Raw genomic sequence first — 15496 nt, 5'->3', positions numbered from 1 at the left:
CTGGACATTCTCCTCTGACCTCTGGCATCAACAAGGCATTTGACACTGGATTTTTTCTTTTCAGATCATTCTAAGTCACTTTAATCACCTTTTCTTCCCAATTATGATGCTTGCTTTGAACTTCAGCAGCTTGTCCTTACCATGTATACATGCCTAGATGCATTGAGCTGGTATTTGTACAGGTGTACCTAATGTAGTGGCTGGATTGAGCTAATGTGTGTATTTCATCGTAACACGTGAAGTCACCTTCTATTTGGGAGCAAAAAGCTGATCCCCACATGCATACTTTCGAGTAAAGGGGGTTATGTGTAGTCTCAGAGTGAGGTAGGTTCAGGTGTGTCTCCTTGGAATTAATGTAAGTTAATGCAACATACTTCCGAGGGACAAAAATAAGTGTGTGTATTTGTATTGGTGTGTGTGCTTGTTTCAATCGCTGCCAGTTTCACATGAAACCGTTCCCCTCCCTGTTACCATGGAAACTGTGCCCTTTCCTTTTTTTTCTCGCCATGTATGGTGCTTCACCGTTTGTCTTTTTCTTTCTCTCCTTTTTAAAAAATAAATACTTTCCTCCACATTTCCAGTCCTGCCCTCACCCTTTATCTGTGGGGCCTGTGTCTGTGTCTTTCTGCATATGCATGCCTGTGTTTTTGCAAGTTCCTGTGTGTTGAATGCAGGGCTGTTCGATAGCACATACACTACCATACTTACAGTATGATGACCACATCAACAGCCAATCGGATTATCAGTAGCTGCTGGTGGGCTTCAACCAATGGGGGAGGCTCGCAGATGATGTGTGAGCAGAAGGGATGCAGGGCCATGGAAACTGCAGAGGGGGCTATTGAAGAGAGCAGCGCACTCTAGTGGCACCAGATGTCTTTGTTTATCCCCGTCTGCATGGATGAGTTCACCTTTCTGCTTGAGAAAACTTTTTTTTGCCTTGTGGTAGTTATTTAGACCCCCAGCTCAGAGTTTTGAACACTGGGCCAAAAAACCTTGATCCCAGTATTCAGTATTATTATTTTTTTTAAATTACATTTTCTAATTTAAATTAGTAAGGGTCGAGTTGGGATATTATGCGCTGCTTGGTCAAAAGAAAAAAAGAAAAGAAAAAAAGATGTGTGTGTGTGTGTGTGTGTGTGTGTGTGTGTGTGTGTGTATTTGAATGTTTGCCAAATATTCTTGAACAAGCTTTGACCTTGGCCACAAATATTATAATATATTATTATACTTAAAATTAAAATATTTTCCGCCAATAATTATGACATATTATTTTATAGTATATTATTGTATTTGACAATCAAATATTTTTTCTGATAATTATAGTATGTTATATTATAGTATTTATTAGTGTACTCTGAAGTTAAATTTATTATTAAATGATAAATAATAAATTATTTTATGAAAATTATATTTTTTTATATTATTGTATTATTATATTATATTGAAAATGTAATATTTTATTATAATTATCGTATATTTTTTTAGTATATAGTATATACTTTAAAAATAAATTACATTTAATGATATTTATAGTTAATTATATAATCGTACATAAATATACTTTAAAATTAAATCATAGTTTTTGAGTGTAGTATATTTTAATACTTTTCCACTCCATACAAAGTAGAAAAAGTTAAATAAACACACAAATATACATAGATTTTAAGTTAATAATTTTTTATGACATAGACAGTAAACTTGGTGAAGTTAGACCATTGTTCTATTAAAAGGGGTGTTTTATATTTTCTGCTCAGTTCTAAAAAAACTTTGAAATATAATTTACACTGACTTATTTTCCATGTTGTGTAAAAATGTTCTGTACCTCATAAGACGATGTTCAAAATGGAGCATTGGGAAGTACACGATTCCTTCCATCACCTCCAGGGGGCGTCACCAACGCATCTCAGGGCTGATCTTCCCGCACCTGAGGTAATTCCACCTGCGTCCCTGCACCTGCCACCTGCACCAGAGGAACTCCTGCACCTGCAGAAAGATTACATGAAAGTAAATCGACTTAATCCTCACATTATTACACAGTAATCGCCTCTAGCACGGTTCTCCAGAGCCTTTTGCCAAAAATGTTACCCATTTGATAAGAGAAAAGCCTTGAGATGTGCCTGATAATCATGCAATTACCAATGGGTAGCGTTGGGGATTATAACACTTCTATCACCTGTGTCAGGTTCCCATTGCCAGCGTCAAATAATGAAATAATAAAGATACTAAGCTGTCCCTTATTTTACTGAGGAACCTCCCTAAACACCCATGGGAATTTGCAAGCTTCCCTTTTTATAATCTGTGTGGGAAAATACATCTGTTTATTCATGTGGCTGACAGTCAATATGTGGGAAATACGTTATTACTGTCAGAGGAGACACCACAGAGGAATAAACTGCATGTAAAAGGGATGGAGATAAGAAGGGGAAAGGCTGACGTAAGGTGATGGGGTTTGGATGGTCGACGCTTGCGCGGGATACGCTGGATGCAACCGTGAAGAGAGATTAGGAAACTGCGCCTAAATCGGACCCCCCACTGAACGCCATCTTGGATCAGGCGCTGCTTAAATACGCAAGTCTGGACCGCCGCTCTCCCGCGCCATTCCGGCTCCGGGAGGACCAGTTTCCTGGACGATAGAGGGAGGAGCCTGGCATTTCTGGAAGTCGGAGGAACAGCCAGTCAAAGCCAGCCAGCATCTGAGCCAGCGTAGGAACTGGAGCAACGGTGGACGGAGGGTCGGCTGTGCTGGAATACGATATAATTTCAATATTTGAACGCACACACGGTTTGTGCAATAGAGTCGTCTTCGACATGCACGCTAAGGTCTTCCATTCGGGCTCGGGAAGCTGAAGCATATTGCAGCCCGGACGTATTCGGTGGGATAAGCCATCTGTGATACACTGGGTGTGCACAGCGCAATAACGGAGCGAGCCAACCGGTTATTCCATCGACAGCTAGCTCATATAAACCCAGCTAGCCAACCATTTTCGAGAGCCCCGTTAGCTTGCGGTGAAGGGAGCATCTTGGAAGTGTCCGTGGATGCTGCCGAGGGAGTCCTGTGTCTGCCAGTAGTAACAGTAAGATACAAACCCGAGGCATGCAAAGAGGGGTGTTTTTCTGCAAACGAGCGAGGAAATCTCCACGCCCTGGGGTCTGCTCTGTGGTTACTATTTAGCTAGCTTAGCCTACTGGGAGAGTAGCTCAAGAGAAGGTGGGGCCGCGGAGTGACAGCCTAGCTAATGTGGCTAGCCGGCTAACTCGGACTCTTGAGTGGCCACTGATTTTTTTCCTGTCACTGACACTGGTTGGGGTGATTAAAAATTACCAGGAGTGTGCAGTCTGGCACAAGAGCAAACCAAAGCAAAGCAGGTTATCATTGATTCCTTCCAAATCCGTGTGGGTGGGATATCTGGAGGAGAGCATCCTCCTTTACCTGTATGACCATGGCGGACGACGACGTGCTGTTCGAGGATGTCTATGAGCTATGCGAGGTGATTGGCAAGTAAGTACCACTTCCCATGATTGCCTGTTCTTGGACTGTTATGTATTATTTTTGCAGAGCTGCAAGGGTCATGCTCAATAGACTGGACACTGTTCTTATTTGGAGGCCTGCAGGTTTTTCAAGGGGAAAGTTCACAGGGTGGGTGGGTGAGGTGAGGTCGCCCCCTCATTCAACTTTATATTTTAATAGCAAGCATGTAATTACGTAATAAACTAGGAGTTGCAGATGTGCCTGACATCACGACCTCCATACAGAAATGTGAATGAGTATCAGACATGAACTTCTTTGATTGCAGGTGAAAAAAGAGGAAATAGTACAGGTCTTTGTGTCTTTCTTTGTCGTTTGAACATACTGTACAGATGAAAAACCCCAAGGTCCAAGTTAATATAATTTATTGCAGTTGGTGAGGAAATGAATTCTCACTCATAGCTGACAGCCTGGGTGTGAGACACAGGACATGTGGAAAAATGATCTGGCTGCACATCTAAAATGTCTGCACACTCGGACTGGGGAGTAACTCAACGTGATAATTTATCCCCAATCAAAGGAATGATAAACTCATATCATCATATACAGTTAAGTCATCTTAACTGACAACAATAAGCATGTACTAACTCATATTTCTCAGATGTGAAATGTTTTGAGCTGATGTCATTTGAAGATTGCGGTGTTATTTACATGAACACAGTTTAATGCAATAACTAACTGGACTCCAACTGGCAACCTTCCAGCCTATTACCTCAGAATACAATAGTGCATGCACACAGGACAGGGCTCTCCCTGCACAATAATGCAGGTGTGTAAAGGTCGACTTGGAACCCAATATTGTTGTCATTCATTCTTTGTGCTTTATTGTTAAACTCCTGCATGCTTATACCAATGAATTCAGCTTGTGGAAATACCCCAGTGTAGTTAACCAGATCTGTTGTCTCCACCTGATTACTCTGTATTTGGGTGCATGATTGTAGATACAGTCTGTGTGTAAAGTTGGAGGACATTTGTATTATTTTTTCTAAATAATATCACTTGTATACTCTCGTATAGGAATGAGGAGTATGCAAAAATAGGATTTACTTTGTGTTTATGTACTATTACTACCACCTTTACATATATTACAAATGACTTTTTAATTACCAGAAAGCATGCTACATCATGAGACATATCAAGCTATGAAATCAGGATAGAAGATATTGACTGTGTCGCCCAGCCCTACTGCAGACAGGATTTTCCTTCTCCTAATCCGTCTGTTTGACAACCACACCTGCATACAGTTACAGGCACACTGGCAAGCTGGTCAAACACTCTTAGAGAAGGCACAGATTTTTTTTTTAATACAGTTATGTTTTCATTAAAAAGCCAGAAGACTGACACAGGCACATTTTCACTATCATAAGCAAAGGTTTAAGGTGTAATTAAAATTGAAAATTGCCAAAGTATGCATGTGTGTGGTGAGAGACGGCTCCTCAACTCCTGCTAGGAGTAAGGCGGGAATGCTGACAGGCCCATCAGAGTCCTGGGCTGCCAGTCAGTCCCCTCCCCCCTGCAACCTCCACTCACTGGAGGGTCCATTAAGTTTGTTCTTGGGGAAAAGAGGCATGCTCTCTCCAGACCCTCAGGCCCTGTTCTATATCCTGGGACTTCCTGTTGTCTTGCTTACTAATTGATGGCGGGTCCAGGACTGCTACCTTGGAGTCCCAGTAACGGATGCAAGGAGCCACTGGGGAGCGTTAGTGCTGAATAGTTCAAACCGTCTACAAGTTTATATGGTTTAATTTGACAATACAGATCAGCCGGGGTGATAATTGCAGGGAATTTGAATTTGCATACTATTGTGAATGATAGATGGAAAAAATCTATTTTTATTCACTTTGCTTAACCTTCGGTGAAAATATTTACATTTATTGGCAGCTTGTTTCTTCCACCTTAGTTGTCAGAGGAGCAGAGATTTCCATTTAACATGTGTAATAACTAGAGCCTCAAACTGCCTGCAGGTATACCTATTTCCTCATGTTTATGTCTTTTTTTTAATCTTGTTTTATGTGTTTTATATATTTCCTCTGCATTGATTGGGTGGAGCACCCATCATTTTGTTGTACTCTTTGCAGTGTGCAATAAAAAGGCTATTCTATTCTATCTGGTGCAAAATCATCCCCATGGATCATGGTTAGTTAAATATTTATGCTATGAAACAATCAGTCAAAATTAATCAGCAATAATTGATTGTTTGATAAATGCCAAAACATTTTCCAGTTCTAGCTTCTCTAATGTGCAGATTTGCAGTTTTTTACTGTCAGTTTAATATATTTTTATTGTAAACGAGAGCCTGACAGATATATCTGTTAAGAGGTATTATTGGCCGATATTGGCCCATCAAAGGCATATCTGTATTGGTGTATATGCTGTCTGATATGTGCCGTGATGAAAACTTTTTAACACAATTTACAATGCAGAAAATGTTGCTTGGTGTGATTTAGAAATGGTGTTATTTGTGTTGTTTTATGTCTTTTATTCTTTATTTTCTCAGTTATTATTTACAGAATTGCCTGATGTTTAATATTTTTTAATAAGGTTTTCTGTTTGAGAAGGTCGCTTTCTGGGTACATTTGAGAATGGTGTAAAATCAGTACACAACCCACATAACAAAAAGTTATATTTTCCAACACCATATCAGGTATCAATTAATCATCCCATATCAGTCGGGCTCAAGTAATAGATGCTTGTTTTCAAGTAATGTCTTCTGCAAGAGGATTATACATCAAGGCTACATTTATATTTTAGCTGAAATGAAGTGAACTCCATCAGTTTGGACCTCCCTGCAGCTGTAAAGAAACACTAAGAAATACAGTATAAGTGAATACTTCTTCAGTTGTGCAGGTCATACAGTCCAGACAGGTCAGTAGAAGCATAATACACAAGCGCACAATAGTCTGGAGCATATTTTAAGCTTCAGTAAAGAAGCGAGATGCCACATTTATGTCACAGAAAAGACCAGAAAATCCCTCTCATCCTGCCAGTTCTTTTGTGAAACTGCAGTTGATGGATCAAGTGTGTTGAGTCCTGGTGTCTTGGGATGTGTTGCAGGAAGAAGGGGGGGATCATTTTTCCTCAGCCCTAAGGTGGGAGGGGAAGGGAGGCTGAGGCAGATCAATGGAGACAAGTGGAGTTGGGAATGGGATGGCCCTGAGGCTAAGGATATAAATAATGCCAGCAGACATTGACTGCAGCACTCTGCCATCTCCCACTTTGTTTTTACCCTCATGTTTTACTGTTAGCACTACTGTAGGTAGTGGACAACATGGCAGACAGCTGCAACTTGAGGATGATAATTAATTAAAATGTGAAATGGAAATGTGCTAAAGCCACAGGAAACCCTCATAAAAAACACATTCCTTGTTATCTCTTTTGGGTTGGAGAATATTCCTGCTCCGACATGTCAGCTTAACTTTGTAACAGAAGTTTGGCAGTTTTTGCTGTTAAAAAAGGGATAACAAGATCTATCTTCACACAAAATGGATTGAGGGCAAGATGATGTTTTGGTCCATCATTAATGGACTGATAGTTTGTGAACGAAGACCTCCTCTAGACATTCATTACTAAACTGACATTTTCTGAATGGATGTGAATGTCTAAGCAGCATAAAATGTGAATAAGTTGTTTTTTTTTCAATGTAGTTATTCTTTTTAACATGGCACTGAAATGAACGCATTAACAGTGTCTGAAATATACTCCAACCCTTTATCTTCTGCCATATTAGATTTGTCTCACTGCGGTAGTACACATGCATGTCTCCTGCTAACCTTTGACCTGAGCTCCTTTCAAACTTGTACATAAACCCTATTATCCAGCCCGTCCCTCCTTCAGACTCCTATTGTTACTCAGAGAAGTCGTCTATTATTGTCCCTGATCGGCTTGTGTCAGAGAGCAGCAGCCTGCCTGGGTGGGATTGAGCATTCGGGACGCCAGCAGTAATCATCTCCTTTGAACTCCAAATTGCAAAAAGAGCCATGTTCAGGGTGATTTCTACTGAAAGGCGGTTAGTAATTTCAACTGGGGGAAGTATTTTCTTTTCTATGCAACCTTTCTCTGTGATAGTACAACTTCAGCTCCCTATCCAGTAAGGCTACAACGATTATTTGCATTGTTGACTAGTGGATGTATAGAAAGATAAAAAACAGCTTTTTTAGTTAGAGCCTGACAGATAAATCAGTTGACGGATATTATCGGCAGAAAAAATGCCGAAACATTTTCCAGTTCTTGCTTCTCTTATGTGCAGATTTGCAGCTTGTCTCCCAATTTTTTTTGCTGTCAATTTACTATATTTTCATTTTAAACTAGGGCCTGACAGATATATCAGTTAACTGGTATTATCAGCCAATATTGGCCAATCAAAGGCATATCAGTATTGGTGTATATGCTGTCTGATATGTGTGGTTTTGAAAACTTTTTTTACACAATATATAATGCAGAAAATGTAGGTTGGTGTGATTTAGAAATGGTGTTTGCGCCTAATTTCTTTCTTTATTTATATTTCTAAATAGTCTGAAACTGAACAGTGATAATGTTTATTTAGCTATTTATTTAATTCCTATTTAATCTTAATTTTCTCAATTATCCTTTATACATACATATAACACTGATATTGTATATAACCATATCGGTTATCGATTACCTTTCCCCCTTCTAAAATCAGTATCGTTTTTAAAAAAAACAACATATCTCATATTTAGCTGAAAAGTTTAGAGTTTTTGACAGACAAAACAAGACATTTATTATTAATGATATTATTTTAACCACTGCCTTCTTTTCATTTTCTGCAAAAAAAATTGCTTTTGCATGCAGAGAGCTTAGCAAAACCTGCATATGTCTGTGTAGCAGGGATATAAAGAGACACATGGCCTGTCTGATTTTACAGGTCATGCATGTAAATGTTCATTTAACTCCCCCATGGTTATACTAGCCTTAATTCAATACAGGAAGATCAAACAGGTCAGGTGTCAGTTCAACTTGTGACTGGATTAACTCTGGTGAAAGATGACACGAGCTATTGAACAGCCATAAGCAGTGCAGGCCCTGCTCATTACATGCTCATTGTTTGGAGCTTACATAGTAAATATGTGATGATGATGTGATATGAACATAAAGCGCTAACCACAAGCCTGTTTTTGAGATTTCAGCTCTAGTTGAAGTGCTAGCAAAGCGCTGAAGCAATTGAATCCATTTCTGTCTGTAATGATTCTGTTTGAATAGGACTTAGGTTGTTGAGAAGCACTATTGCAGTCACAGTGCTCTTTATTTCAGCCCTGGGGTGCTCATTAGAGCAAAGGATATTGGGATGTGCGACTCACTCTAAACCAATGAAGTGATCAGCCCTCTGGCTTATTCTGTGTTGGATAATTAAATTGCTTGGACGACATTTAAATCTGAAATTTTCATTGATTGTTTGATAGTTTTTTAGTGGTCTAATGCAAGTTTCTCCCCGAACAGACAAAACCTTTAGAATACAAATCTCAAACAAAATGCTTTGCTGCAGGCTTCGCTACAAATTAAGCAACTAGTAGCATTTGTTTCAGTTTGTCTTGCATGTTTTTGGTAGCTTATTTAAAACGTAAGACACCGTTTTTCAGGAACAAGCTGCAAATCAACTAGAAATGGTGAATATTTTGGCTTTTTTTTCTATAACTTGCATTTATCAAACAGTAAATTATTGCTGATTGATTTGACTGATTGTTCCCACAACCCACGGGGATGATTTTGCACCAGTTATCTGTTTATTAGGTATACCTGCAGGCAGTTTGAGGCGGTTTCTTGTAATAGGAGGCAGTAAACCTGTCTTAGTGAAGCATTGTTATGTGTCAGATGGGTCTTAATTAATCCCTAGTGATTTGAGATGCTACACTTGATGTTTGTGCTATTTTGAATTGCATATGAAGATAGCTTTAGTATTCCGTTCTCTCATTTATGTAAATGGTGTTGGAGAGAGTCGGTTTGCTAGACAGCCCAGGGTTCAAGGCCCCGCTTGGCACGCATCCACTGAGCTGGAGTGTCCTGAAGCAGAGACTGAATTCCTGCTGGGATCAATAAAGTATCATGTTATTGAATGTGTCATCTTCCCATCTGTTTTGCAGAGGGAGATATCACGAGAGAGTAATGTCTGTGTCATTAAAAAGTAATGTCAGGTATTTTCAGGTTGCCTTTGGCAGTGAAATTTGTTTGTGTTGTGATTTGTTGATGTGAAACCTGTGCCAAGTGTCGAGCTGTGTGTCGAAACTTTGCTTATCCTATATACACTCACCTTCCACTATATTAGGTACACCTTGCTAGTACCATGTTGGACTCAGAACTGCCTTAGTTCTTCGTGGCACAGATTCAACATGGTGCTGGGAACGATCCTCAGAGATTTTGTTCCATATTGACATGAAAGCCTCACGCAATGCTGCAGATTTCTGCTCTGTTGGATTGAGATCTGGAGGCCAGTGGAGTACAGTGAACTCATTGTCATGTTTGAGATGATTTGAGCTTTGTGACATGGCACGTTATCCTGCTGGAAGTTTCCATCACAAGATAATACACTTTCTTCTTGATTCTGATGCTCGTTTTGAACTCCAGTAGCTCGTCTTCACCATGTCTACATGCCTAAATGCATGGAGTTGCTGCCATGTGATTGGCTGATTAGACATTTGCGTTAACGAGCAATTGAAGAGGTGTACCTAATGTAGTGGTTTTTATAGTTTTCTTGCACTAGAACAATTTCTTTTGAACATCCTCTCCATGTACAGTATATGCTTCTTTAAGCTGCCCACACACAGCAGATCAATAGTTGTGAATGGATGGTGTAAAGTTTCTTTCAGACTACAATACCAGACTACGGTGCTTTAAACAAACCTGGGCCCCCTTCTGGTTTATGTAGAGGGAAGGATTTTCTGCCAAAGCTTTAGAACCTCCTGAGGGGGTCTCTGCTCTAAATTTCAATTTGCAAACGGAATACTAATTTCCCCCGCTAATATTCAAAGGGATCTCTAATTTGCATAAGGAAGCACTCTGGATTATTGTTGCTTAGACACTCACAGGCTACAGTTGAACAGCCCTGAACTTTGTTGAACTTGTGAAATTAACAGCTTTGCACTTGAGCTCAGTTCGGGCAGTAGGGCAAACAGCACTTATCCTACAAGCCTTCTGTTGGAATCACTTTTATGTTGCTTTTCCCCCTTTTCAAAGCTCATGCCTGCATACAAAATCCGTAATAGGTAATCTGTATCCCTGGGCGTCATCTCTAACCCGACTATCCCTTATTATTCTTCCACCTTTTATTAAGAATTCGGGGTTGTGGGCAGTGGGTTTTTAAGGGGAGATAGCAGGTCAATAATAAATGCTGCATAGAAGTGGTGGACATCATGTGAAAGCTGTAAACCTGAAGATTGATTTGAGTTGTTGTGGTTGTTGTGGACCTTTCTGAAGTCCATTACCAAGCTCAACTATGTCCCTTAAGTTATTGCAGCAATTTCTGGGTCAATACCATTTGATACACACATCTGGTGCTGAATTTGGCATACAAGAATGTATAAAAATGGTCAAAAACCTTCAGAATATTACACCAATACACCAAGACCTTTGGAACAACACAGAAAAATCCATGCTGTGATTTGGTTTCAAAAACTTTGGACATTTCTGTATTTTCAGCAATTGGATGACGAGCACTTCTATTCTCTAAACTGCTGCCCTTATTGTCAATATCCCAAGCTATATATCAAGCTATATATCCTCTCAATGCTCCAGGTCTCTAGTTTGTGACTGTAAAGTTTCATAAGGCTGTGATTATCCTAGAGGTCACAGCAGGTCATGTTTTAAAGTCAGGTCAAGATTCAAGAAATGCTTTCACTGCAATGAACTGGCTACTACAGGGACTAACATCATCCCGCACGAATAAAAAACATAAAACTCCTTAGATTCCTTAGATCTTCTAGTTACATATGATACCAGAATCTTCAATATACCCCTAAAAACCTGCTACAGCCTCTGATAAAGCTGTGTAATGATACCACTTACATACATGCCACTTTTTTAAAAACATTAAACAATCAAAAAATGCTTTGATATTACTATTACTATGTCACTGTGCATATTGCTTGTTTGCAGTGAAGCTTGTTGAATGCAATGCTTTTTCAGAAAATCTATTGTAAATGATGATGTCCAGAAAATGACCGGTGTAGGCTTGTCACCATATGCCACAGATGATAAAAAGCGCAACAACCCAGATCATTTACTTGGCTCGGGATGAGAACAGACACCAATAGTTTATCTACCTTAGAAACTCAAAATCACATTTCTGTATCTCACAGCTGTGCAAACATTTCCCTCCTAAAATATTTTGGGACGGACTAACCGAGTGAATTATGCTAGCTGCTGGCCTCAGCTAAAGAGCAAAATGCTGCTTTAAGCAAAGATGGTTGCTCTCAGGAGAGCCGTGCTGGTGAGTCTGCAGCTACAGATGTGTCCTGTCCCTGTTTAAGAGACAGAAAAAAAAACAGACCTGAGAGGAAATTTGGCTCACAGCCAGCAGAGATGTTAAAAATGCACCTAATATCTCTGATTTACATAGTGCAGAGAGCTGAAATGAGCCTCTGAGCAGTCTGTAAAGATTGCCACTTTGGGCTAATGTTTGATGACTGCCGCTGTCGGATGTGAGCCATGTGTGGGCGTTTTGTATGAGCCCACTCAGCACAGCTGTGGTGATGTCAGTACGGCATGCGGCCTCTTTGCTTCCTCACCCTCACTCTCTCTCTCTCTCTCTCTCTCCTCTTACACTTATAATGCCTCTATAATAGCTACTGTACATGGCTGAATGGTCATTTAATTTTTTATTTTATTCCAGATGATGAGATGAATTGCATTCTAATTTATTAAATTAAATACTTGCAGCGCACAACTGTTGTAGAAACGGCACCATTCGGGGGAATTGATTCCGTGCAGCTCTCTTGAATTGACAGCCAAGATTACAAATGGGGTTGATGCATAAAATCTGGCAGGTTCACCCAACCCCACCTCATTGCTTAATGGCGGTAATGAGTTTTATTGACACACATTAGATCGGTGCCAAGATGGCCTTAGCCTCACTGCATCATTTGTATCCTTTCGGTTGCAGCCACCAGCTTAACAATATTCACCAGTGAAACACACCTCTGAGGCTCTTTTTCAATAAGAAACACAGCTGCTACGACACATCAACCCAGGGGTGCAAAGGTCAGCGGGTTGCAGGATTCCTGTGAGGAAAGAGTGTTGTGTTTTAAGGTTTTCTCGGCCTCAGAGCGTGCACATGCTGCCTGCGTTTGTTTGCATGTGTTAATCATTACAACAGATGTGAGACAAATGTGAGATCAAATCTGCACCAGCCCCCATACTCAACATGCACTGTTACACACTTTAATGGAACGGCTTCTACTGTTTGTTTGACAATGACATTGTAAGAAAACTTAATTTGTGTATTCAGTTTAACTGGCTTTTAATGGCCACCACTTTGTTTTATCAAAATGGGCGTTCTTGTGTGTGTGTGTCTCCAGTAGCATTGGTTCCGCCTCTGAGGATTGTTGACTTGGGAGATGTAGAGACAGCTGTAACACGGCAGGGGTGTGTGTGTGTGTGTCTGTGTGTAATTCTCAGTGGGCTAGGAGAAACAAAAATGTGCAAATGCCTCGGCTTTGAGAGCCGGTTCCCGCCACTTTGTCACTGATGTAATCTCATGCTTGGTGCCTGGGCATAATGAGAAACGATTACCATATACACCTGTGAGACTAATGAAATACATTTCTATATCGCATGGTGCAGCTTGGACTGTGTGCAAATACTCAGGGTTGTTTACAACAAACTTTCTACTAAATATCTGTTTCACACGCTCAGCAAAAAATACCTAAATATTTTTTGGCACTTTTGGCACCAGAAAGGGTTTCTAGGAAATGGGATCACATAATGCGTGGCATGTGGCAAGTCAAAACCTGTTTCTAGAGCCTGACAGATATATTGTTTCAGGGAAATTATTGGCCTATCAAAGGCATATCGGTGTCTGTATATATGCTGTCCGATATGTGCCGTTATGAAAACTTTTTATACAATATATAATGCAGATTTGTGGCATGATTTAGAAATAGTGTTAGCTATTCTTTTTTTTTTTTTAATTGTCAGTAATTAACTGAAACTGTACAGCAATGATCTATTTAGCTTTTTTTTTTCCTATTTATTCTTTATTTTCTCATTATCATTTATAGAATTGGCTGATAATTATTATTTAATAAAGCTTTATGTTTGAGAAAGTAGCTCTCATCTTACAGAGTGGTCAAAATCGGTGCGCAATCCACAAAAAAAGGTATTTTTAAAATTCCATCTCAATAAATTACTATATCAGCCGCTATATCAGTTATTGATGAATTTTCCCCTCTAAAATCAGTATCAGCATCAGTCTCAAAAATCCCATATCTGTCGGGCTCTAGTGTTGATGAAAGCTTATGCTGTGCTTTCCTATTACAAAAAGTCTGTTGGGACTTCCTCAAACATTACAGAAATCTTGAGTGAATCTTACTTATTTACTGCAAAATCTGACAAGAGAATGACTTTATCCTGACAGGAACAACGTGCCTTCTCGCCTCCATATGTCAGACCCTTTTGCAGTTTTATTATGAAAGTACAACCTTACAATATCTGCCACCCCATTTTTCCAGAAATAAACCTTGCAGGGTAGGTCTCCCTTGCTCAGGTCTCTATAATAAGGCTTTTATTTTAGCTTTTACAGCTGTGCTGCACACCACTGCTCTATAATTCCCACTGGCACGAGCAGGGCTCCGATGCCCAGCTAACCACTCACTGTAAATCCAGAATATTTTCAGAAATGGCACCACGTCTGCACTCGGCTGGTGTGTGTGTGTGCGGTTGTGTGCATGCGATTATGTCTACATGTGTTCCTTGTAAGCGCGGAGAAATCCTATCTGCACGGAGGTTTGTGTCTGTGTTTTGTCACTAATGCAGCGTGTGTGTGTGTGTGTGTGTGTGTGTGTGTTGCAGGGGTCCCTTCAGCGTGGTGAGGCGCTGCATCAACAGGGACACAGGCCAGCAGTTTGCTGTGAAGATCGTGGATGTGGCCAGCTTCACCTCCAGCCCTGGCCTCAGCACAGAAGGTGAGCAACACCACAGACCTGCTTTGAACTGTGGCTGCAATTAAATCTGAGTGTTTGTTGTCATGCACTGGGAGCACCAGATGGGTGGGGTTACATCCAGGATCAGGAGAGGAGAGACTTTAAACCTACTCCTGTCTTTTTAGTTTACAGGTACATAGGGTCATGTTTTTAACTTATAGATATCAGCATGAAACTTCCCCAGTTTGTCTTTTACATTAAGACATTATTTTTCTGCATTACAAGTTTTCTGAAATTTCATTTTTAGATGTGCAAATGAGGTGTTAACTCATTAAATATGCCATAATTTGCATATATTTCAAGGACATACATCTGAACATTGGATACATTTTCAGATGTAATTTTAAATTTATTTTGATATGTTAGATTCAACAGTTTTTACAGAAGGAAAGTAGGATATCTGCTTTTATCATTTCATAAATCAGAAAATACGGCCTAAAGCCATCACTAATTTAGACTATGTTCACGGTACTACACGCTGCAATAGAATGAGAACTCTTTGTAGAAATCTACAAAATATAGTAAGAATATACACCTAAATGTTTGTTTTGGATGTTTTCTTTCCACTATTCTGAAAGGAGACATGTTGTGGGAGAAAAATAGCTCAAAGCCTGGAAATGTTTGGAATAATCTGTTTGAACCAGATATCAAACACCAAGGCACAGACAGTGTTTTATGGTATTCACACACACAAATAAATGAGGCATCATGTCACACATGCTGCACCCAGATGAATAATACGTTGGAACTGCATTTGTTTGCCCGTTTGCGTGTACAAACTGGCGAGGTTTGTTGTGTAGAGTGTGCACGCCATGTCTCA

At 39.9% G+C, this 15496-nt stretch overlaps 1 protein-coding gene across 6 annotated transcripts in view; it reads left to right on the top strand.

The window, feature by feature from the left end:
- The first annotated feature begins 2684 nt into the window (after positions 1-2684).
- The window catches only part of LOC131962704 (peripheral plasma membrane protein CASK), a 47635-nt gene continuing 34823 nt past the window's right edge, over positions 2685-15496 (top strand). For all 6 annotated transcript variants that reach the window (XM_059327722.1, XM_059327718.1, XM_059327720.1 and 3 more), the window contains exons 1-2: positions 2685-3499; positions 14546-14658. In XM_059327722.1, the coding sequence (XP_059183705.1) occupies positions 3435-3499; positions 14546-14658 (178 nt within the window). In that variant the 5' untranslated portion in view covers positions 2685-3434. The remainder of the gene's footprint in view (positions 3500-14545; positions 14659-15496) is intronic.

The sequence above is a fragment of the Centropristis striata genome, chromosome 24 (assembly GCF_030273125.1).
Source record: "Centropristis striata isolate RG_2023a ecotype Rhode Island chromosome 24, C.striata_1.0, whole genome shotgun sequence".
Lineage (NCBI taxonomy): Eukaryota > Metazoa > Chordata > Actinopteri > Perciformes > Serranidae > Centropristis > Centropristis striata.
The sequence above is the reverse complement of the archived record's forward strand: the minus strand, read 5'-3'. Positions and strand labels throughout refer to the sequence as shown.